Raw genomic sequence first — 22,120 nt, 5'->3', positions numbered from 1 at the left:
AACACCAACCTTGGTCTTAAAGATCGTCCCTTTCAGGCATACGTGGCCTTTATTGTGCCGTGAACCTTCATCCATGGGGTCCTCGTACACCCGGGACTTCTGTGTGCCTTGCTTTATTGATTTTCTTTTTCTTCTTTTTTAAGATTTTATTTATTTATTTATTTATTGAGATTACAAGTAAGCAGAGAGGCAGGCAGAGAGAGAGGAAGTGAAGCAGGCTCCCTGCTGAGCAGAGAGCCCAATGCCGGGGCTCCATCCCAGCACCTGGGATCATGACCTGAGCCAAAGGCAGAGGCTTTAACCCACTGAGCCACCCAGGCGCCCCAGCTTTATTGATTTTCCAGTGGTCATCTTCTGGGGTCTCCAGTACAATGTCACAGAATCAGTATGATTTAAAGACCTTCACTGGGCTCCTTTGGACTGTTCGATCTGAAGCATTCACTTAGTAGCTCATCAAAACAATTAGTTCATACATCATTGTAGCCAGTATGGAAAACAGTATGGAGATTCCTCAAAAAGTTAACAGTGCAACACCCTTTTGAACCAGAGGTCCCTCCTGTGGGCATGTATCCCAAGGAAATGGAATTGGCATCTCAAAGGCGTACGTGCAACCCCATGGTCACTGCAGCATTCTTCATAATAGCCAAGACACGGAAACCACCGAGTGCCTGTTGACCGATGAATGGGTAACAGAGATGTGAGACCCGCATACATACACTTGCACATGTGCACACACACGGGAATATGATATGTACAATAGCATTTGTGTGGAATCAAAAAAAGTCAAATTCCTAGAAACAGAGTAGGACGGAAACTGCTGGGGGAAATCGGGAGATGTTGGTCATTGTACAAATTTCCAGCTAGAAGATGAGGAAGTTCTGGGACCCCAAGGCACAGTGTGGTGACTATCGGTAGTGATACTGTATGGTAGACTCCCAGGTTGCAGAGAGAGGAGAGCTTACATGTTGTTAGCATGAGAGGAGTCCTGGTCACGTGATGTGGCATTAGTGCTAGCTAATCCTCGGGGAAGTGTATCAACTCAACACATTGTATGCGTTATGTTACGTTACGATGTTAGATGTCAGTGATATCTCAGCGAAGCTGGAAAAAGTGTTTATATCTTTGTGTAGTTTTTTGCTGTGGTAAAATACACACATGCTCTAACTTGCCCTCCTGATCAGTTTCTGTGTGGACTTCAGTGGGATCTGGCCCACTCGCATGGCTGGGTCGCCACCTTCCGTCCCAGAGGTTTTTCAAGTTGAAACTCTGTCCTCATTAAGCAACATCTCTGTTTCCCCGACTCCCCTACCCTCGGGTAAGGACCATCCTACTGGCTGCTTCCTCGAATTTTTGCAAGCTGGGGTCCTCGCGGAAGTAGAGTCAGCGTGTCCGTCCTTGCTACTGGCGGGCTTCACTCAGCGTCGTGTCCTCAATTTTCAAGGTTCATCCGCTTTGGTGAAATCTTAATATGTTATTGTTTGCTTTTTATTTGATTCAGTTATTTTTAAAGTTTGAACTTTATGGGCCTCTTCTAACATGACTGTACTTACCTTCACTCCATCTGTGTGTGCTGATCCCTAAGGCTGCCTTTCTGTTCCCATTGTCCCTTATCCAGGATACCGCTGATTGACCTTATGGGAGAGTCGAGCCATTTGCTGGACGTAGATGTGTGTCTCTTCCGGTCCTGGTTCAGTCTGCTGCCTCTGAGCAACTTAGTCTACTATATGAAGAACTTCATGGAATATCTGAGTCGCTCCCCTGCTCGCTTCCTGGACTGCCTTCTAGGGACTTGGTACCAGCTTCAAGGGCTTAGACAAGTCTTCAGCACAAATCGGGAGGTCTGTTGTCTTTTGTCTGTTGTCCGGAACAGGATCTCAAGTCCTTGCTTATTAAACTAGACATTCAGGACCCGTGATTCCTTTTTTCTGAAATCCTGGCAGGGTGAAGCACTTTGAAGCTGGAGATGTGGTGGGGCTGCTGTTTCTTAGGCTGCAGGGCTGCTCTGCTTGCCATTACTCTGGGGCGGGACCGGGGGTGGGGGGTCCCTGGAGTGGTGAGGCTGTGTATGTGTGTGTGTTGGGGGAGGTCCGGACAGGGTCCACACAGCTGCTCTCTCCTTTCCCATTTTGTGCAGTGCAGAAAACAGTATAATCTTAAATCCTGAATTTTATCTGTGAAAGATGTAAGCTTGGTTCTTGAGCATCTTAAAACTCATTTGTAGAAAGAAAAGAAGCCATTGAGTACATCTCTACCCATGTAGAAAAAACCCATTGGGCACATTTCTATCCATGTAGAGAAAAAAGAACTTATATTTGCCTTATTTAGGTTGGTTTTGTTTTTTCAGTTCTGTTTTCAGGAAGATGGTGGCATCATGATTAACTCTTTCCTATCTTTTCTCTTCACTGCCCCAGAACATTGAGGAAATTTTTCAAATGCTGCTGCACCTCCTGGATATTTTTCAAGACAAGTAAGTAGAAAAGTGAAATGCAGCCTCTGTCTTGCATGAGGTTACCTCCCCCTCTCCCCCGAACTGACTTCCGTGTCCCATACTGTTGAAATCAGAAGGCCCTCAGTGTATATCAAACCTTGTTTTTAAGCTATTAATATCCTGGTTTGGTTTGGTTTGGTTTTGTGTTAAGGGAAAATAATCAATATCAGCTGCTAAGATTTTGGTTGATTTCCATCTGGTCTTTTTTCCTACACATTTGCTTCCATTTATTTTTTTGATGATCACCACATTACATATTCATGCTCGTGTTCTGGATTTCTTTAACGTTGGTCTTTGTGTGTTTTTTGCAAGTCAGGCCGGTTGAACGTAAAAATCAAACTTAGTTTTACATGGTTATCTGAAATCATTTGCTCCTACAGACTTGTATGACCTCTGACACCCCAAAGGGACACACTATACAGCGGAATGCAGAACAGTAGAAACCCACACGTGCTGATAGGTGTTTCCTGAGATTCTCGGAGCTCTTTCCATATCACTTCACCTGAATTCTTAGGGTGTTCAGGATGGTGGGGGTGTCAGATCTCTGTTATTATCAAGCCCCGCGGCTTCAAGGTCTCCCCTGGGTCCCACAGAAGCACCCCCATGGTGCCTTTCTCCAGCCACCTGCCACACCACGCTCCACTCAGGTCCCATCAGCTCGGGCCCTGTGCCAGCGGGGGAACGTGAGATGTGGTCTCCACACACAGTGCCCATTCTAGCACTTTTCCCTAGCCCTCTCTCCCTGCCTCCCTCCCTGGATCTTTCTGAAAATTTTTCAAGTTTATCTAGTATCCTGATCTTCAGTAATACACACCCTTAGTGTTTTTTTCTTTCAAATAAGGGACTACACTTGGAAATAGTTTCACTTGCTTTTGTCTAAAGAGTTCGGACCTTGGAGGCAAACCAAAAGGACTTTGTTTCCTTTTATATCTTGGTCATAAGTTCAGGATCTGTTGAAATATTCCCAATGTTAACCTACATGGGATCAGAACCATGCCCTCCTCGTAGGTATTTTGAAGGGAAGGATCTCGTCAGGGAAATGGGTACTGTTTTGTCACTTCTTCTAAATTACTTCAATGATCTCTCTCGACTCTTTGTGGGGTAGGATTCTTGAGGAGCCCTTGATACAGTCCTACTTGACTGTGTGCCTGAAACTTCATGAAACTGTCTGCAGAAAAACAAAAGACCAAAAGTTTTATGAGCTGCCCGCCTTATCTGCTGAGATTGTTTGCAGAATTATTTCACTTAAGCCTCTAGTGGTAAGTGGACCGCACACACCGTGTCGCACCCACGATAAGTATGGAATTCCAAGTGGCCTCACCACAGAACAGGGATCAGCTGGTTTCTAGGATTGCTGGAGGGACACAGAATGGCTGATCCCCTCCTCAAATATTTGTTGGGCATCTGCCCCATGCTGGGTTCTGTTCCATACACTGGGGATGTTTTGGTGAGTGAGTCTGCGCCCCTGCCCTCCTAGGGCTTCAGTTGGAGGTGGAGAGGCAGTGCAGGGGTCAACGTACAGAACATCAGATGAATGGGTTAACGGAAGAACAGTGCAGCTGGCTGGGAAGTCAGGCAAGGTACCCAAAATATGTGCCCAAAGTGCGTATCCATGCATGGTCGTTCCCACGTGACCTCATTTCCTGCACACTGTTCCTTAAGTACAGCAGCCGGCTCCACACGGCCTAAGTACACACCTCAGAGCCTTGCACACAGCCTCCCTTGTGCTGCCTCCCGAATCAAGCTGTAGGGAGACCCCAGCGCCCTGTGCCCTCTCCCTCTACTCCCTCCACACACCTCCCAGAGGGAACCACCTTCTGTCTCCTACCACCAAACCTGAGTTTTGGCTGTCGTTGAACTTTCTGTGTTTTGTGTCTGTTTGCTTCACCCGACACCATGTCTCTGAGACTCACGCCCGTTGCCGCTCACGACAGCATTTGCATCTTGTTCTGGACTCTGCATGCTTGAGTTTAAGGGCTTCAATTTGAAAATGATAGGAGATTTTATATTTAGGCTAATCAACTTTTGGTCTATTGTATTATGATTCAGAACCGTGACGTTAATGATGGAGAAGAATTCAATGTATGTTTTAACCTTTTTCCTTTCACTCTTTCTTCTTTAAGATACCAAAGACACATGTTAAAATAACTATGATTGATAAGATGATTGCTTTTTATGAATCAGGTGCCATTTAAACCATCACAGGCGGGTGCCTAATTCCAAATAAACTGTGTTTAGGAAGTTTGTTAGTTTTCTAGGGTCTATTTTCCTGCAGAAAAAAAGTCTTAAATGTGGGTCAGAATCCCAGACCAGTGTAATCTACATCCTGGTAAAAATACTCTATCCATGCCATAAAAACAAAAAGTTTTACAAAACTAGCACTCAACAAAAAAGTGATGTGTTTTCAACCAGCTTCCGGATGGGTCCTGACACAGAAGGTTCACTGGATTGGCAGGACACCAGAGTGAGAAAAGCAAGGAGCACACATGTGAGCCTTCCAGCCTAGATTCTCAGGCTTGGGCTGTTCACTTAAATTGCCCGTCTCTGCCTGGCCCGGTGAAGAGGACAGGGGGATGGGAGAGACAAAGGCCCGCCTCCCAGAGAGGTCTCTGGGGGGCCACCCAGTGAACACATAAGTGCACCACAAGGGACAGACAGTAAGCTAGAGGGTCGATAAGGTGCCCTGGGCACCAGGGGTAGGGCCTGCATTCCCATGAAGAGGAAACAGCCCTCACGGGGTCAGGGAGGAGGAACGTTGCTGTTCCCCAGGGCCTGCAAGGAATGGACTATGGCAGGAAAGGAGCCAGGTCCCGGTAAGGCCAGATCGCAGGGAAGGCATGCCATGCTGAACCTTCTTGATTATTCTAGAAGGTGCTGCACCATTCGGGGGTTTTAAGCAAGTGCTGAGATGTCCAAATTTCAGCTGAGAACCGTTGCCATCTCTTGCCATCCAGTGATCCGGCGTGCTGGCAAGGCACACCTCTACCCACCCTCCCACACACCTGGCACCCTCCTCATTTTTAGGGACGGAGCCCCTTACTGCCCCAGGCTGGGTATCTTCCCTTTCGTATGTCTTGAGAATACCTTGTACTTTCCCTAACTGGCACTCACCATGGTTAACGCCCAGATGTCTGCCTGCCTGTCTGTCTGTCTGTGGACTGTTGCCCTCTCCCCCGCAGCATCAGCTCCCGTGTCGGGAACCGCATCTGCTTGACCGCCAGCTGGGAGGGAGGGCACGCGGTGGTTCTCAGGGAGCATCCCGCAGGGAGGAGTAGCAGCAAGTCCCGTTGTGGGTCCTGACACTTCTAACTTGTGGAACTCCGCTGAGGAACACAGACTAGCACAGAGCTGGGGAGACCCTTCCAGAGCCTCAGGGAGCAGCCACTGCAGAGGTGGGGGTTCCAACGTCTGTATTCATATGGCTGTGCTCCTGCTGTGGTTGGGGGACACGCCAGAGCCTGCGACCCCATGGAACTCGGATTTTCCAGAGGGAGAGAGGGACTAGGGGAGGCCTCATGGGAGGTGAGCATGGATTTGGGTTTACCTCTGTCCCACCTTGGGCTGTTTCTGTGGCCAAGGATCAGGGGTTTGCCTGGTGCCCCGGGGGAAGGGTGTCTCTGAGCTGGTGGTGGCTCTGCATTTGGGGTGCGCCCTTACCCAGCCAGTCTGGGGAAGGTGTACCGGCGTGGCCTGGGCTGGCATGATCTGCTCATTGGTTAAGGCCGGGTCCCCTCTGCTAGGGTAGTTCATGTCGGCATGCTTGTCCTTCCCACCCCTCCCCCACTTTGCCTGAGTTGTCAGCTCTCAGAGTGAATCCAGAGTCCAGGAAAATTGAAGCACTGTGAATGTAGCCCCTGGCGAGGCAGGTGTCCCGAAGGCACTCCTGTGACTCAGAGGTTGCTGTTCTCTAGGGCCTGCTGTGGACTGGGAAGGGAGAGTGTTGTCTCCAGAGTAGCCTGAGTCACAGCTCGGGGACCATTACATACCTTCTCTCCCCTGCTGCAGCAGGATTCAGCCAAAGGGCGGAGAAAAGAAGCTGGGAGGATTTCCGTGCAAACAGTATTCCAGGGGACCGTCACTGAGACGAGAACTTGGCTTCGGGGCATTTTTCGGGAGAACATCTTTAGGCAAACCTACACATCAGCTGTCACGTTCAGATACCAGGAGGAAATCAAGGTAAGCCCTGGTGGGCTGAGACGCTGCCCAAAGGGGTCTGAGCAGGGATGCGATGTGCTGGCCCCGGGCTGGTGCTCCATCCTCAGGATTGGAGAGCCCAGTGCTGGTCATACCACCTGCAGGCCCCCTGTGACAGGCCTCGTGGGAAATGCGGGGACACGGGGCCTTCGGCGAGGGGCCTTTGGGGTCTATTTGAGCAAGGAAGGTGGGAGGTAGTTATGGCTGGAAATGTCAGGAAACAGTGGAGACAACAGGTACTTGAAGAGGTGATTGGGCAGAAGGGTTCCAGAACGAGGCTGGATGAGGTGGGGGAGGACAAGGGCACTGGGGGGTCTGGCCCATGGAGGGGTCACCCAAGCAGGAGCGGCTGCGTTGCTCTGAGATGGAGGGGTAAGAAAGGGACGTGCTGAAGGCTGGGGGTGCCTTACTTCCTCTGTTTTTTATCCTAATGCCTTAATGTCTTCTTCCTACTTCCAACAAGTTATGAAGGGTCTACCACTTGACCTTCCATGGTGTTGAGAAGAACCCACTTAAAATGATCTACATGCTTGACGCGAGATTTTGGGCAATCCTATCGATGTACCGTGTGACGCCTCTGGCTTTACGGGACTGGGTTAGGTCCTACAGGGCTGTCTACACATCCTGTCCATTTCTTTCTTATTCCCCCCCAAAACTAGAGAGGTGATGGCCACTGAGGAAAATGCCTGAAAGGAAAACCATGGCCACGAAAGCTTATAATCCTTAGAGGCTGCAGGTTTTCCTGGCTGGTGGCCAGCAAGCCAGCAGCGTGTATGCCAGCATCCAGTTCTGTACTCCCATCCTGGAGCGATCTGTGGTTTTCCTTCCCCTGTCTGCCTGGGGTGATGCAACCAGTGTCTGTGGCTCATGACTCATTTCCAGATTCTTCTTAGCCTCCTAATCAGACCTAGCCTCTATGTCAGTGCCCATCAAGATAGAAGGTGACTGTACATGTTGGTCCCTCACACAGAATAGACTAGCATATGGACAAAATAAAATGCCCCCCAAAAGTTGCAGATTTCAGCTTGTGATTCTTAAGCATCAGAAAAGCCTTCTGTAATTGCTCTGTGAAATGCCAGGCATCTTAAGACTTAAATGCCACCAAAACAAAATGATTGAATTATTGAGTTATAATTGCTAAGTTATTAAATGTTTCAAGATTTCAAATGGCATAATCCCCGAAACATTAAGAATGACTTCAGGATGGCCTTTGGTCCATTGATGTGAGAGGATGATTTTCAGCTAAATGCAGTAATAATGGTGAAATAATGTTAATTAGAATGTCATTGAGCATCCCCTCTGAGGCTGGTGACACACCCCTTACGGAGGAGGCAACCATGGTTTGGGGAGATGGGGCAAACCCAGCTCTGTTCTTCAACACTGTCAGCTAGCGCTAGGACACAGCTGTGGAAAGGGAGATGAGCAAGGCAAGCAGACGGCTCATTTCACCAGGTTTTGACAGGAAGTCGCCTTCCAGGGACACTTTAACAGGGTGGTCATAAAATCACACAGCTGAGACCACACATGAGCAGGGCTGATGACCCTCGCTGTACCTCAGACTTGCTACTTCTCCACCGGGAGGGGAAAAGATCATGAATCCAAATACTCAGAGCACCGAACTTCTAGCACTCTCCCTCAGAGGAAACAAGTCTGAGGTCAAAGGGAAGAAAATACACAGGAGTTTCGAACTTTATTTAGAAACTTCACGGTTGGTGGCAGAACACACTTAGCGCTTCTGGAGCAATCTGTGTCCTATTAAAACTGAGCGAACAGCATAGGGGTTGACACTGTTGGAAGCTGGAGTCCTTTCTCACCGTGGAGAAGGGAGATGCAGCAGAGGACCAGGAGCCACCAGCGTTGGTATGAATTCATGACCCAGAAAGCTGTAGTGGCTCCTAGCTCTCTCCACTGAAAGGCCTAGAAATCAGGACGGCCAGGCCCAGGAGCACAATGGGAGCCCCGAGCATAGCTGCTAAATACCATCCCCACGAAGAGATTTGTGCTTCTGGAAGGACAAGCAGGTTCCAGAGGTGGCATGAAGAGTGCAGCGCCAGCCTTAGACAAGTGGTGGGAATGGGACTAATGGCGGCTGGCATCCTGGAGTAGACCCTGGGATGGAGAAGGGCTGCATCTGTCGCTCTAGCAATGCCTGTTTCCTAGCTTTGATAGCCCTACCGAGGCCAAAGAAGTCATGAATATTAGGGGAAGCTGGGTTGAGCATAAATGTTAACTCTGTCTTATCTTTGCAGGGTTTCTATAAATTGAAAGTCATTCCACATTTTTTAAAAAAGGACACAGAAGCTAGTCTGAAGGGACAATTAGCCAAATCTAGCATAATTTCATCATCCAAATGAGTAACACCAGGACTGGATTACAAGTCACTGATACTTATTTACAGAAAAAAGGCAGGAGGGGGGGGGGAAGAGACAGGTTTTTTTTTGTTTGTTTTTTGGTTTTGTTTTTTAAGCAGGCTCCACGTCCAGTGTGGAGCCTGACTTGGACCTGGATCTCATGACCCTGAGATCATGACCTGAGCCAGAATCAAGGGCCAGGTTCTTAACCGGCTGTCCATTTTTTTTCTTTCCATGAAGAATGCAGCTGGCTGGCTCAGTCTGTACAGCAAGTGACTATCTCAGGGTTGTGAATTTAATCCCCACACTGGGCATGGAGCCTGCTTAAAAAAACAGAAGAAGACCCAAAACACCCTTTATCCTGTAACATGGCAGGAGTAATAGACTCAGGCCAAATCCATCCATGGATGTTGAACTCATTGCACAGGAGTATGAAGGAACAGGATATCCAGAGTAGCCTGCCACAGAGGACCATTTAATGCAAAGCAGAAAAGCACTTCATGGAGAAATCCGGCAGACCTGCCTGTCAGCCCTGACAGGACAGGGGTCTTGTGACCTCTTTGTTCAAGTCTCTGATGCAACTGCAGTCCCGAGGTCTCAGGCGAGCCGTGGGAAGGTGCAGACTCTCAACCCTGCCTGACCTACAAAAATACATTTTCAATGTGGCTCGACTTCATAGTGTTCCCGCAAAAAAAAAAAAAAAAAAAAAAAAAGAAAAAGAAAAAAGAAAAAAAATCAAATCTGGATCTCCTGGGAGAATTATGAGTCAGAGCAGGTTGAGAGACAGTCTACAGGACAGCAGAGTGTGGACAGCACCTCCCACAGAGGACTGGGTCCCGCCAACATGATGTGCCCTAAGTGTGACATGTGCATCATGATTGTGGGGAAGGGCCGCTGTGTTTGGAGATTCCTGCCCAAGTATTTCAGGGCCACATGGCGTGGTGCCTGTGACTTCTATTCCAGGGGTTCTGCAGAGAAAGTTCTTATAGAGAGAGCATGGAAGACAGAAAGCAGCTGTTGAATATTAACACCTGGGGAATCCAGTTGAAGAAATATGGGTGTCACTGGGCCAGTCTTGCGACTTTTTTTTTGTATGTCTGAAGGTTCTTGAAATAAGGCAAGCGAGAGAAATACTTTCAGAATAAAAACCAGTTACACTGTGGAAGGACCATCCTGGTGGTCTGATCCTGTCAGGGCCTTCCTGTTAAAAGTCTAGGGTGAGGACGCCTGGGTGGCTCAGTTGGTTGAGCGGCTGCCTTCGGCTCGGGTCATGATCCCGGCGTCCTGGGATCGAGTCCCGCATCGGGCTCCTTGCTCGGCGGGGAGCCTGCTTCTCCCTCTGCCTCTGCCTGCCACTCTGTCTGCCTGTGCTCGCTCACTCTCTCTCTCTCTGACAAATAAATAAAATCTTTGGAAAAAAACAAAAACAACTATTAAAAGTCTAGGGTGGCTCTGACTTGCCACTGACACAGCTCACCAGGGACAAGGACAGGGTCCAGTCCCAGGTGGCCACTGCTCCTGGAATTGTGATAAAAGTCCTTCTTCATAGAATTCACCACGGTACTTAGCTGTCACGGTGCTTGTCACGGACACGTGTGCTCTGCAGGTCTGGAGACGGCTGGTGGAAATCAACTTCCCCGCGGAGCACGACTGGAAGGAGTCCTTGATGGGGGACTTGGAAGGCAGAATCAAACAGGTACGTGAGGTCGGGCGGTTCTTTGCATGGGGCGTGTTGGGGAAGCCGGACCGTTCACAACAACCTACAGATCACACGTGGCCTCTGAGCGGGTAGGCCTGGCGGCGCGGGGCACGGGCCGGGAGGACCTTGCTCTTTGATCCAGCCTTACTAGTTTGACCAAAGATGACATCCCCGCGAAGAAGAAGGGGATGGGTTCGTACCCCCGGGAAACCCCACGGGTACGGGGAGTAAAGCCCCCCATACGCAGTAGCTCCAAGTGGCCCATCCGTGCCCGAAGCCGTCCTAAACCCGGTGACAAACAGGGAAACAGAAGTGTGCTTCGTTTTCGTCAAAGCCTGTGGCTCTAGGGAAGTGAGGGTGTTTCGTCATGACACCTAACTGTGAAATGACGCTTTCGGGGAAGTAGAAACCCGGGGGAGGTCACTTGTTCCCCGGACCTGGCTGTTCCGCGCGCCGCAGTGCGGGCGGGGCTGTGGGCCGGTCCCGCGGGGCGCGGGCAGTGCGGGCGGGGGCGGACTCCCGGGCACGCGCCGCCGGGCGCCGAGAGCGGAGAAGAGCCCCCGGTCCCCGAGCTCGAGGGCGGCCCCGACGCGCTCGCTGTGGTTGCAGGAGAAGCCGCTGGTGCAGATCTCCGCCTTCTGCAGCCCCCACTGGGACGCCACGGAGCGGGAAGACCGCGTGTCCCGATGCTTCGAGAAGTGCGTCGTCGAGGCCGTGAGCTCGGCCTGCCAGGTGACCAGCGCCGCCGGCTCGGCGACCGTGACCGCGCGCGGCCTCCCACACGCCGAGCCCCGGGCACCCGCCTCCCGGCCTGGGCGCGGCCCCCCGGGCGTGTGCGCCCATCACTGCCGCCGGCCTGTGTGAGCGCCAGCGGCGTGCGGGGAACCCGCCGCCGGCCCACCGCACGTTTACGGAGGAAAAGCGGACGAAGCTGAAAAGATTCTGTCAACTCACTCACCGTCTCGTCTGCGAGGCGAGAAGAGATTCCGCCCTGCGGGGCCTCCTAGGAACAGCCTCCGCCTGTCCGTGTGTGCGCGTGCGCCTGCGTGTGTGTGCGTGCGCGTGTGCGTGTGTGCGCGTGCGCCTGCGTGTGTGTGCGTGCGCGTGTGCGTGTGTGTGCGTGCGCGCGTGTGTGTGCGCGCGCGTGTGTGTGCGCACGCGCATAAAGTGCGTGCACGCACTAGCGCTCGGGGCTTTTTCCCGCCACAAGATCCCGTCAGGGCTGATGAGGTAGCTGCGCTCCTTCCCTCCCGACCCCGCTGCTCTGCCTCCTGCTCGCGCTCGTCGGGCTGATGCGCAGCCGCCGTGCGGGCGTCCTCCCCTGGCTCCTCGTCTCAGGAGGACGCCGTCGTCCGTCACGGCGAGCGCCTGCTTAGCTCGCGGCGGCCTCCCCTGGCAGCCTTCCGTCAGGGGGACGAGGTCCCCCGGTTCCTGCCTCAGCGAGGGCTTCCAGCCCGGGGGCGCGGGGACGCCTCCTTCCCTGTCTTCCCGGAGGTGGCGGACCGCGTGAACAAATTCCTGCTCTGCGGAAGGCTTCCGGCGGGTGGCGGGGTGACCGCTGTCCTGTCAGCGCAGAGCAAACCCGTCACCCTCCGCCGTGTCCCTTCGTCCCGCAGTCTCAGACCAGCGTTCTCGAGAAGATCTCCAAGCACGACCTGTGGAAGTTCTGCACCCTGCTGTCGGCCGTGATCACCAAGTCCTGGCCGCGGCGCGACGGCGACGCCGCGGACGACCTGGACGCGGTTTTAAAGCACCTGCTCGTGTGGCGGGACATGAGGCATCTCATCCAGCTGTGCGGTACGTGCGCTGGGGGCGCGGGGAGCGCCTGCTCCGTCCGAGCCCGGGCTGGGGTGGGGCAGGGGTCCGACACGCCGCTAGGATGTTGCGTTGATGTTGGACAAAGGGAGCGGACGGGCCGCGGGAGCCCGAGGGATTCAGGGCATCCGACACCGTGGGTGGGAGCCGGCCTTCCCCGGGCGCGGGCCACGCCGCCGCTGCTGCGCCCACCGGGTTCCCTGTCGCCGCCCTGAAGGATCCCCGCGCTTCGCTGGGGTGGGGTCGTCTGGCGCAGGCTCTCGGGGACACGGATTCAGGACCAAAATTCAAGCCCACGTGTGTGTGCGGGTAGAATCGCCTCCGTTTTCTCGGGGTCAGCGTCCCTGTCCCCTCGCGCCTTAACAACGTCCGACCAAAGACTCGGACTGTCCGTTTCTTCCACCCTCACCCCACACCCTGAGCAGTTTAGGATCAGAGAGCGTGAGACACGAATTGCCCCATAAACACCGTGTTACAGTTTGTGAGTCATCAGATTCGGATTTCCGGGGAAAGCACTGGATTTGGAGCTGAAAGTCCCAGTGAGAAGATTTGGAGTCTCTGTTCCATCAGAGGACAGGGACAGCCAAAAAAAAGCGGAGTTCCTTGTGCGTGGCTGCGGTGCGGATAAAATAAGATCGTGGATGTGGGGATTTTATGGACATGATTGAAAGCTGCTCCCGTGAAAAGATGGCATTCGTGTTTGTTTTTTTAAATTAATAGACACTTTCGGTGTATCTGTACGTTTACAGGAAAATTGAGCAGAATGTACGGGGTTCACATATTTCTCCTTCCCTGCCCCTGTCACGCGCAGTTTCTCCTGCTATTACCGTCTTGCTGTGCACGTTGCTTATAACCGATGAGCCGATACTGACGCAGCATTATTAACTGAAGTCCACAGTTCGTGTTACGCTTCATGCTTGGCGTCGTACACTCCACTCCGTGGGTCTGGATAAATGGACGACGTGTGTCCCCCATTATGGTACCCTACGGAATAGTCTCACTGCCCTAAAAATGCCTCGTGCTGCACCTGGTCACCCCTTCCCCACACCTCCCTGTACCTCTGCCTTTTCCAGAATGTCCTCCAGTTGGGTTCATACAGTCTCCGTACTCTTCAGACGGGCTTCTTTCAGTTAGTGTTGTGCATGTAACCTTCTTCCGTGTCTTTTTGTGGCTCGGAGCACCTTTGTTTTGTTGTTATTTTTTAAATTTTTTATTAACATGTAATGTATTATTAGCCCCAGGGGTACAGGTCTGTGAATCGCCCGGTTTACACTCTTCACAGCACTCACCACAGCACATACCCTCCCCGATGTCCATAACCCCACCCCCCTCTCCTTGCCCGCCTCCTGCCGGCAACCCTCAGTTTGTTTTGTGAGATTAAGAGTCTCCTACGGTTTGTCTCCCTCCCGATCCCATCTTGTTTCATTTATTCCTTCCCTACCCCCAAACCCCCCAAGTTGCATCTCCACTTCCTCATATCAGGGAGATCATACGATAGTTGTCTTTCTCCGATTGACTTATTTCGCTAAGCGTGATACCCTCTAGTTCCATCCACGTCGTCTCAAATGGCAAGATTTCATTTCTTTTGATGGCTGCATAGTATTCCATTGTGTATATATACCACATCTTCTTTATCCATTCGTCTGTAGATGGACATCTAGGTTCTTTCCATAGTTTGGCTATTGTAGACATTGCTGCTATAAACATTCGGGTGCACGTGCCCCTCGGATCACTACGTTTGTATCTTTAGGGTAAATACCCAGTAGTGCGATTGCTGGGTTGTAGGGTAGCTCTATTTTCAACTTTCTGAGGAATCTCCATACTGTTTTCCACAGTGGCTGCCCCAGCTTGCATTCCGAGCAACAGTGCAGGAGGCTCCCCTTTCTCCACACATCCTCGCCAGCATCTGTCATTTCCTAATTTTAGCCATTCTGACTGGTGTGAGGTGGGATCTCACTGTGGTTTTGATCTGTATTTCCCTGATGCTGAGCGAGGTGGAGCACTTTCTCATGTGTCTGTTGGCCATCTGGATGTCTTCTTTGCAGAAATGTCTGTTCATGTCCTCTTCCCGTTTCTTGATTGGATTATTTGTTCTTTGGGTGTTGAGTTTGATAAGTTTTTTATAGATTTTGGACACTAGCCCTTTATCTGATATGTCATTTGCAAATATCTTCTCCCATCCTGTCAGTTGTCTTTTGGTTTTATTGATGGTTTCCTTTGCTGTGCAAAATCTTTTGATCTTGATGAAGTCCCAATAGTTCATTTTTGCCCTTGCTTCCCTTGCCTTTGGCGATGTTCCTAGGAAGAAGTTGCTGCGGCTGAGGTCAAAGAGGTTGCTGCCTGTGCTGCCTGTGTTCTCAAGGATTTTGATGGATTCCTTTCTTACATTGAGGTCTTTCATCCATTTTGAGTCTATTTTCATGTATGGTGTAAGGAAATGGTCCAGTTTCATTCTTCTTCATGTGGCTGTCCAATTTTCTGAACACCATTTGTTGAAGAGACTGCCTTTTTTCCATTGGATGTTCTTTGCTGCTTTGTCGAAGATTAGTTGACCATAGAGTTGAGGGTCTATTTCTGGGCTCTCTGCTCTGTTCCATTGATCTTTGTGTCTGTTTTTGTGCCAGTACCATGCTGTCTTGATGATGACAGCTTTGTAATAGAGCTTGAAGTCTGGAATTGTGATGCTACCAACTTTGTCTTTCTTTTTCAACATTCCTCTGGCTATTTGAGGTCTTTTCTGCTTCCATATAAATTTTACATTTATTTGTTCCATTTCTTTGAAAAAAATGGATGGTATTTTGATAGGAATTGCATTAAATGTGTAGATTGCTTTAGGTAGCATAGACATTTTCACAATATTTTGTTCTTCCAATCCAGGAGCATGGAACATTTTTCCATTTGTTTGTGTCTTCCTCAATTTCTTTAATGAGTACTTTATAGTTTTCTGAGTATAGATTTTATTTCTATTTTTTGTAACAGTTTCAGGAGAATAGGAATTAATTCTTCTTTAAATGTTTGGTAGAATTCCCCGGGGATGCCATCTGGCCCTGGGCTCTTGTTTGTTTAGAGACTTTTGATGACTGCTTAAATCTCCTTACTGGCTATGGGTCTGTTCAAGTTTTCTATTTCTTCCTGGTTGAGGTGTGGTAGTTTATACATCTCTAGGAATGCATCCATTTCTTCCAGATTGTCAAATTTGCTGGCGTATAATTGCTCATAATATATTCTTATAATTGTTTGTATTTCTTTGGTGTTGGCTGTGATCTCTCCTCTTTCATTCATGATTTTATTTATTTGGGTCCTTTGTCTTTTCTTTTTGATAAGTCTGGCCAGGGGTTTATCGATCTTATTAATTCTTTCAAAGAACCAGCTCCTAGTTTCTTTGATTTGTTCTATTGGGGTTTTTTTTATTTTTATTTTTTTGGGGGGGTTTCTATTTCATTGATTTCTGCTTTGATCATTATTATTTCTCTTCTCCTGCTGGGTTTAGGCTTTCTTTGTTGTTCTTTTTCCAGCTCCTTTAGGTGAAGGATTAGGTTGTGTATTTGAGACCTTTCTTACTTCTTTAGAAAGGCTTGTATCGCTATATATTTTCTCTCAGGACTGACTTTGCTATGTCCCACAGATTTTTTTTTTTTAATTTTATTCATTTATTTGACAGAGAGAGAGAGACCACAAGGAGGCAGAGAGGCAGGCAGAGAGAGAGGGAGAAGCAGGCTCCCCGCCAAGCAGAGAGCCCGATGCGGGGCTTGATCCCAGGACCCTGAGACCATGACCTGAGCCGAAGGCAGAGGCTTAACTCACTGAGCTACCCAGGCGCCCCTGTCCCACAGATTTTGAACCGTTGTGTTTTCATTATCATTTGTTTCCATGAATTTTTTCAATTCTTCTTTAATTTCTTGGTTGACCCATTCATTGTTTAGAAGGATGCTGGTTAGTCTCCATGTATTTGGGTTCTTTCCAAATTTCCTCTTGTGATTGAGTTCTAGCTTCAGAGCATTGTGGTCTGAAAATATGCAGGGAATGATCCCAATCTTTTGGTACCGGTTGAGACCTGATTTGTGACCCAGGATGTGATCTATTCTGGAGAATGTTCTATGTGCAGTAGAGAAGAATGTGTATTGTTGCTTTGGGATGCAATGTTCTGAATATATCTGTGATGTCCATTTCGTCGAGTGTGTCATTTAAGGCCTTTATTTCCTTGTTGATCTTTTGCTGAGATGATCTGTTCATTTCAGTGAGGGGGGTGTTAAAGTCTTCTACTATTATTGTATTTTGTTGATGTGTTTCTTTGATTTTGTTACTAATTGGTTATATAGTTGGCTGCTCCCATGTTAGGGGCATAGATATTTAAAATGGTTAGATTCTTTTGTTGGACAAACGCTTTGAGTATGATATAGTGTCCTTCCTCATCTCTTATTATAGTATTTGGCTAAAAATCTAATTGATCTGGTAGAAGGATTGCCACCCCAGCTTTCTTTTGATGTCCATTAGCATGATAAATTGTTTTCCACCCCCTCACTTTAAATCTGGAGGTGTCTTCGGGTCTAAAATGAGTTTCTTGTAGTCAACATATTGATGGGTTTTGTTTTTTTAATCCATTCTGATACCCTGTGTCTTTTGATTGGGGCATTTAAGCCCATTTACATTCAGGGTAACTATTGAAAGATATGAATTTAATGCCAGTGTATTGCCTGTAAGGTGACTGTTGGGCTATATTGTCTTTGTTCCTTTTGGTCTACTACTTTTATGTGCTCTTTTTGATTAGAGGACCCCTTTCAATATTTCCTGTAGAGCTGGTTTGGTGTTTACAAATTCTTTGAGTTTTCGTTTGTCCTGGAAGCTCCCCCGCCGCCCTCCCGGAAGCTTTTTATCTCTCCTTCTATTTTCAGTGATAGCTTAGCGGGATATAGTATTGTTGGCTGCATGTTTTTCTCATTTAGTACTCTGAATGTATCATGTCATTTTTTTCTGGCCTGCCGGGTCTCTGTGGATAAGTCTGCTGCCAATCTAATATTTTTACCATTGTTTGTTACAAACTTCTTGTCACGGGCTGCTGTCAGGATTTTCTCTATGTCAGTAAGACTTGTATATTTTACTATTAGATGACGGGGTGTGGACCTATTCTTATTGATTTTTAGGGGGGTTCTATGCACCTCCTGGATTATGATACTTGTTCCCTTTGCCATATTAGGGAAATTCTCTACAATAATTCGTTCTAATATACCTTCTGCTCCCCTCTCTCTTTCTTCTTCTGGAATCCCAATTATTCTGATATTGTTTCATCTTATGGTATCACTTACGTCTCGAATTCTCCCCTCGTGGTGCAGTAGTTGTTTGTCTCTCTTTTGCTCAGCTTCTTTATTCTCCATCATTTGTTCTTCTATGTCACTAATTCTCTCTTCTGCCTTTTTTATCCTAGCAGTAAGAGCCTCCATTTTTTAAAAAGATTTTATTTATTTATTTGACAGAGAGAGAGAGAGAGATCACAAGTAGGCAGAGAGGCAGGCAGAAAGAGAGGGGGAAGCAGGCTCCCTGCCAAGCAGAGAGCCTGATGCGGGGCTCGATCCCAGGACCCTGAGATCATGACCTGTGCTGAAGGCAGAGGCTTAACCCACTGAGCCACCCAGGCGCCCCGAGAGCCTCCATTTTTTATTGCACCTCATTAATAGTTTTCTTGATTTCAGCTTGCTTAGATTTTAGTTATTTTATTTCTCCAGAAAGGGCTTTTATTTCTCCAGACAGGGTTTCTCTAATATCTTCCATGCCTTTTTCGAGCCTAGCTAGCACCTTGAGAATCGTCATTCTGAACTCTAGGTCTGACATATTACCAATGTCCATATTGATTAGGTCCCTAGCCTTTGGTACTGCCTCTTGTTCTTTTTTTTTTTTTTGTGGTGAGTTTTTCCACCTTGTCATTTTATCCAGATAAGAATATATGAAGGAGAGAATAAAATACTAAAAGGGTGGCAAAGACTCCAGGAAAATGTGAGTTAACCAAATTAGAAGAGACCCCAAATCATGGAGGGAAGAAGAGGGGTAAAAAGAAGATCAGAAAAAAAAAATAAATAAATAACAAAAAGAAAAAAATGAAAAAAATTTTAAAAAGATAATGTATATATTAGACAGGTGAATAGAACAGAGCCACCCACTTAATTTTCGTATTTTGGTCTCTTAGAAGAAAGTACCTGTCAAAATTTTAAAGAAAGAAACACACACATACACACACACACATATATGTGTATGTATGTGTATATATATGTACGTGTGTGTATATATATAAGTTGGTTGGGAAAAGAAAGAAAAACAAAGTGGGGAGGGGGTGCCTGGGTGGCACAGTGGGTTGCGCCTCTGCCTTTGGCTCAGGTCATGATCTCAGGGTCCTGGGATGGAGCCCCACATCAGGCTCTCTGCTCTTTGGGGAGCCTGTGTCCCCCCCTCTCTCTCTGCCTGCCTCTCTGCCAACTTGTGATCTCTGTCAAATAAATAAAATCTTTAAGTAAAAAAAGTGGGGAGAATTTGTTCAGGCTGTTGACTAGAACAAAGCCCTGTGCTAGATTTAGGGTATATTTTGATCTCTTAGAAGAAGTTGTGTCCCAAATTTTTTTAGAAGAAAAAACCCTATGTGTATACAAAAAATAAAGTTAGATATAATGAGTAATAAAATATGATTATAATAATGAGCTTTCAAAAAGATTTTTTTAATGTAAGGTATTGTTAAGATAAAGTAGTTAAAAAACGTTAAAAGAGGGGCGCCTGGGTGGCTCAGTGGGTTAAAGCCTCTGCCTTCGGCTCAGGTCGTGATCTCAGGGTCCTGGGATTGAGCCCCGCATCAGGCTCTCTGCTCGCAGGAGCCTGCTTCCCCCTCTCTCTCTCTCCCTGCCTGCCTCTCTGCCCACTTCTGGTCTCTGTCTGTCAAATAAATAAATAAAATCTTTTTAAAAAAAAAAAACGTTAAAAGAGGAAAGAATAAAAGTTAAAAAAGGTTAGAAAAAGAAAAAAAATTTTTTTTAATTAATTAACTTTGTAAGACTAAAGAATCATGGGAAGAAAGCCATGAATTCCATGCTTTGCTTTCTCCTCCTCTGGAATTCCGCTGTTCTTGATAAGTGAACTTGGTCTTGCTTGGATTTCTTGCTGATCTTCTGGGGGAGGGGCCTGTTGTAGTGATTCTCAAGCGTCTTTGCTCGAGGCGGAATTGTACCACCCTTGCCAGGGGCTGGGCTATGTAATCTGCTGGGTTCGCTTTTGTTCCCTGAACGCTTCCTGGAGAGCTCCAGAGGACTGGAATGAAAGTGGAGGCCTCCCAGTCTTTGGCCCTGAGGAGCCGAGAGCTTGGGGCCCCACTTCTCAGTGCACCCGCAGAGGAAAGCGCTCAATCACTCCCGTCTGCCTGGCCTCCGGCTGCGCTCCAAGTTCACACAGCCCATGACCAAGCGTCTCTGTTTCTGGCACACAGCCCTTCCTGGAGTCTCCAAACCCAGCAGATCCCTGCTGATCTTCCAGGGGGGTATCCCTGGATCTGCCACTTGTGGGGTCCCTGCTCAAGGAGCAGTGGCTTGACGGTGCCACGGATCACAGTTTAAGATAACCCCAAGCTGAGAGCTCACTCCTCGGCTCTGTCTCCACAGCCAGCTTCCCCACTCTAATACCTGCGAGCTCTGCGGCTCTCAGACACCCCTGATCCTTCTGTGACTCTGCGGGGCCTGAGACCACGCTGTGCACACGTGGGCTTAACTCTGGCTTAGCCTCTGGAGCGATGTCCCTCAGTGGAGCAGACTTATAAAAAGTTCTGATTTTGTGCTTCTTTGCTCCACTGCTTGCTGGGAGCCGGTCCCTCCTCCTGTGGTCTATCTTCCCATCACTTTGGATTCATTTCTCCGCCGGTCCTACCTTTCAGAAAGTGTCAATTTTCTGTTTCTAGAATTGCTGCTCTTCTGGTCTTCTATCTCTTGTTGGATTTGTAGGTGTTCAGAATGGTTTGATAAACTAGCTCGATTTCCTGCTACCTGATGTCATCTCAGCTTGCTACTCCTCTGCCAGCACCTTTGTTTTTATCACCAAATAATATTCCATAGTCTGGATGGATCCCAGTTTGTCCGTTCATCTACTGTAGGACATCTTGGTGCTGCTTCCAAGAATTTTCAATTTTGAACAAAGTTGCTGCATGTGCTTTTAATGGCACAGAGAAATCTGGTCTTCTCATCATGCCATACAACCCTAAAATTAGTGGGAGGGAAGGACTCTGGTGGTTGAATTACATATATTTAAAAATTATGTTTTCTAGATTGATCTTAAAATTCAAATTCAATATTTTGCAAGAAAGCCAAGATGTGCCTAGAATCAAATCCTCACATTGATGTATCTCTGTTTCCATATGCTATGAAAATACTCCCTTAAAACCATCTGGGTCACACTTGCTGGGTGCGAGTACAGCCACTCTTCCCCTGGATGGATTCTCAAGATGGGGGCACATGGAGGAGACAGTGGTTTAAGAATGATATTAGCATACTGAAGGGGCCCACGTTTTAAAACCCAGAGCAACGTGGCTCTCCTGGCTGATCGCCACCATGGGAGGAATCCTCTTCATGAGCAAGGTCATTTGGGAAGCCTTCCAGGCAGAAGCAGAATTGGGTGAAGGGAGAAGCACGTCTGGAGACACAGAATGACCTTTACTTGTCCTTTGTGGACGTGGGGGCAGGTCAATGAGGAGGCTGTTGGGGACCCCGTGCTTTGTAGAGTTGGGAGGAGAAGCGGGCGTCCACTGTTTTGACTTTGTTCTCCACCTGCTCAGGAACTGATGAGAAGATATTAGCCAGTGTTACTGAGGACGGCAAGAGGCTGTTGGCTATTGCCGACTCTGTGTTCACAAAAGTCAGTGAGGACCTTCTGAATGGCACCATTTTAATTGGGCACCTGGAGCTCATCACGGAGCACTCAGATCAGTTTCTGGACATCTGGGAGATAAGTGAGTACCTGGGTGGGGTCTGGGCTTCAGGTTAGTGGTCAATGATTGCACTTGCCCATGTATTTTGTAGGGGGGCGACCCTCGTCATCTTTACAATGAGTGGCTCTTCCTCTCAGTAAGTGGGGAGGGGAATGTTTCTAAGCCTCCGGAAAACAGTGGGAAAGTGATAAAATGGTGACTTAGGAAGACCCAGCCTGTCTCTCTCCACGCAGCCGAGCTCAACAGGCATCTTTCCCGTGTGGCTGTGCACACAGCCCCCATGTCCCTCCCTGTAGCTGTGAACGTGAAGCATCTTCAAAGGGACGTGGAGGAGACAGTTGCAAGGAAAAGGCTCTGCTTGTTTGTTCTGTTGAGTTACTTTTTTCTTCCAGAGAGAAAAGATCTTTTACCCCAAGAGAAAAAGCATGACATGAGGGAGGTGCTGGACTGGAGAAAGGATGAGCTGGAATTTCTGAAGAGAGAGAAGGAATACGTGGACAGTCTCCTGAGGTTGTGTGAGCAGGTGAAACATCTGATAAAAGGTGATACTCCTAAGTGTTAACACAAATGACATTGGTGGGACCCTTGGGGAGAGGGGTCAGAGGGGCGGAGAATAAACACGAGTC

General features: G+C 48.4%; 1 protein-coding gene across 6 annotated transcripts in view; it reads left to right on the top strand.

The window, feature by feature from the left end:
* Window positions 1-22,120, top strand: part of RNF213 (ring finger protein 213) — a 105,742-nt gene that overhangs the window by 28,031 nt on the left and 55,591 nt on the right. For 5 of the 6 annotated variants that reach the window (XM_047707813.1, XM_047707811.1, XM_047707810.1 and 2 more), the window contains 9 exons: window positions 1,616-1,838; window positions 2,412-2,467; window positions 3,594-3,747; window positions 6,494-6,664; window positions 10,640-10,729; window positions 11,342-11,464; window positions 12,349-12,529; window positions 21,342-21,515; window positions 21,887-22,036. In XM_047707813.1, coding sequence (XP_047563769.1) covers window positions 1,616-1,838; window positions 2,412-2,467; window positions 3,594-3,747; window positions 6,494-6,664; window positions 10,640-10,729; window positions 11,342-11,464; window positions 12,349-12,529; window positions 21,342-21,515; window positions 21,887-22,036 — 1,322 coding nt within the window. The remainder of the gene's footprint in view (window positions 1-1,615; window positions 1,839-2,411; window positions 2,468-3,593; window positions 3,748-6,493; window positions 6,665-10,639; window positions 10,730-11,341; window positions 11,465-12,348; window positions 12,530-21,341; window positions 21,516-21,886; window positions 22,037-22,120) is intronic. The other variant, XM_047707808.1, reaches the window with a different exon arrangement.

Source organism: Lutra lutra, chromosome 16 (genome assembly GCF_902655055.1).
Source record: "Lutra lutra chromosome 16, mLutLut1.2, whole genome shotgun sequence".
Classification (NCBI taxonomy): domain Eukaryota; kingdom Metazoa; phylum Chordata; class Mammalia; order Carnivora; family Mustelidae; genus Lutra; species Lutra lutra.
This window is presented reverse-complemented; position numbering and strand designations above follow the sequence as displayed.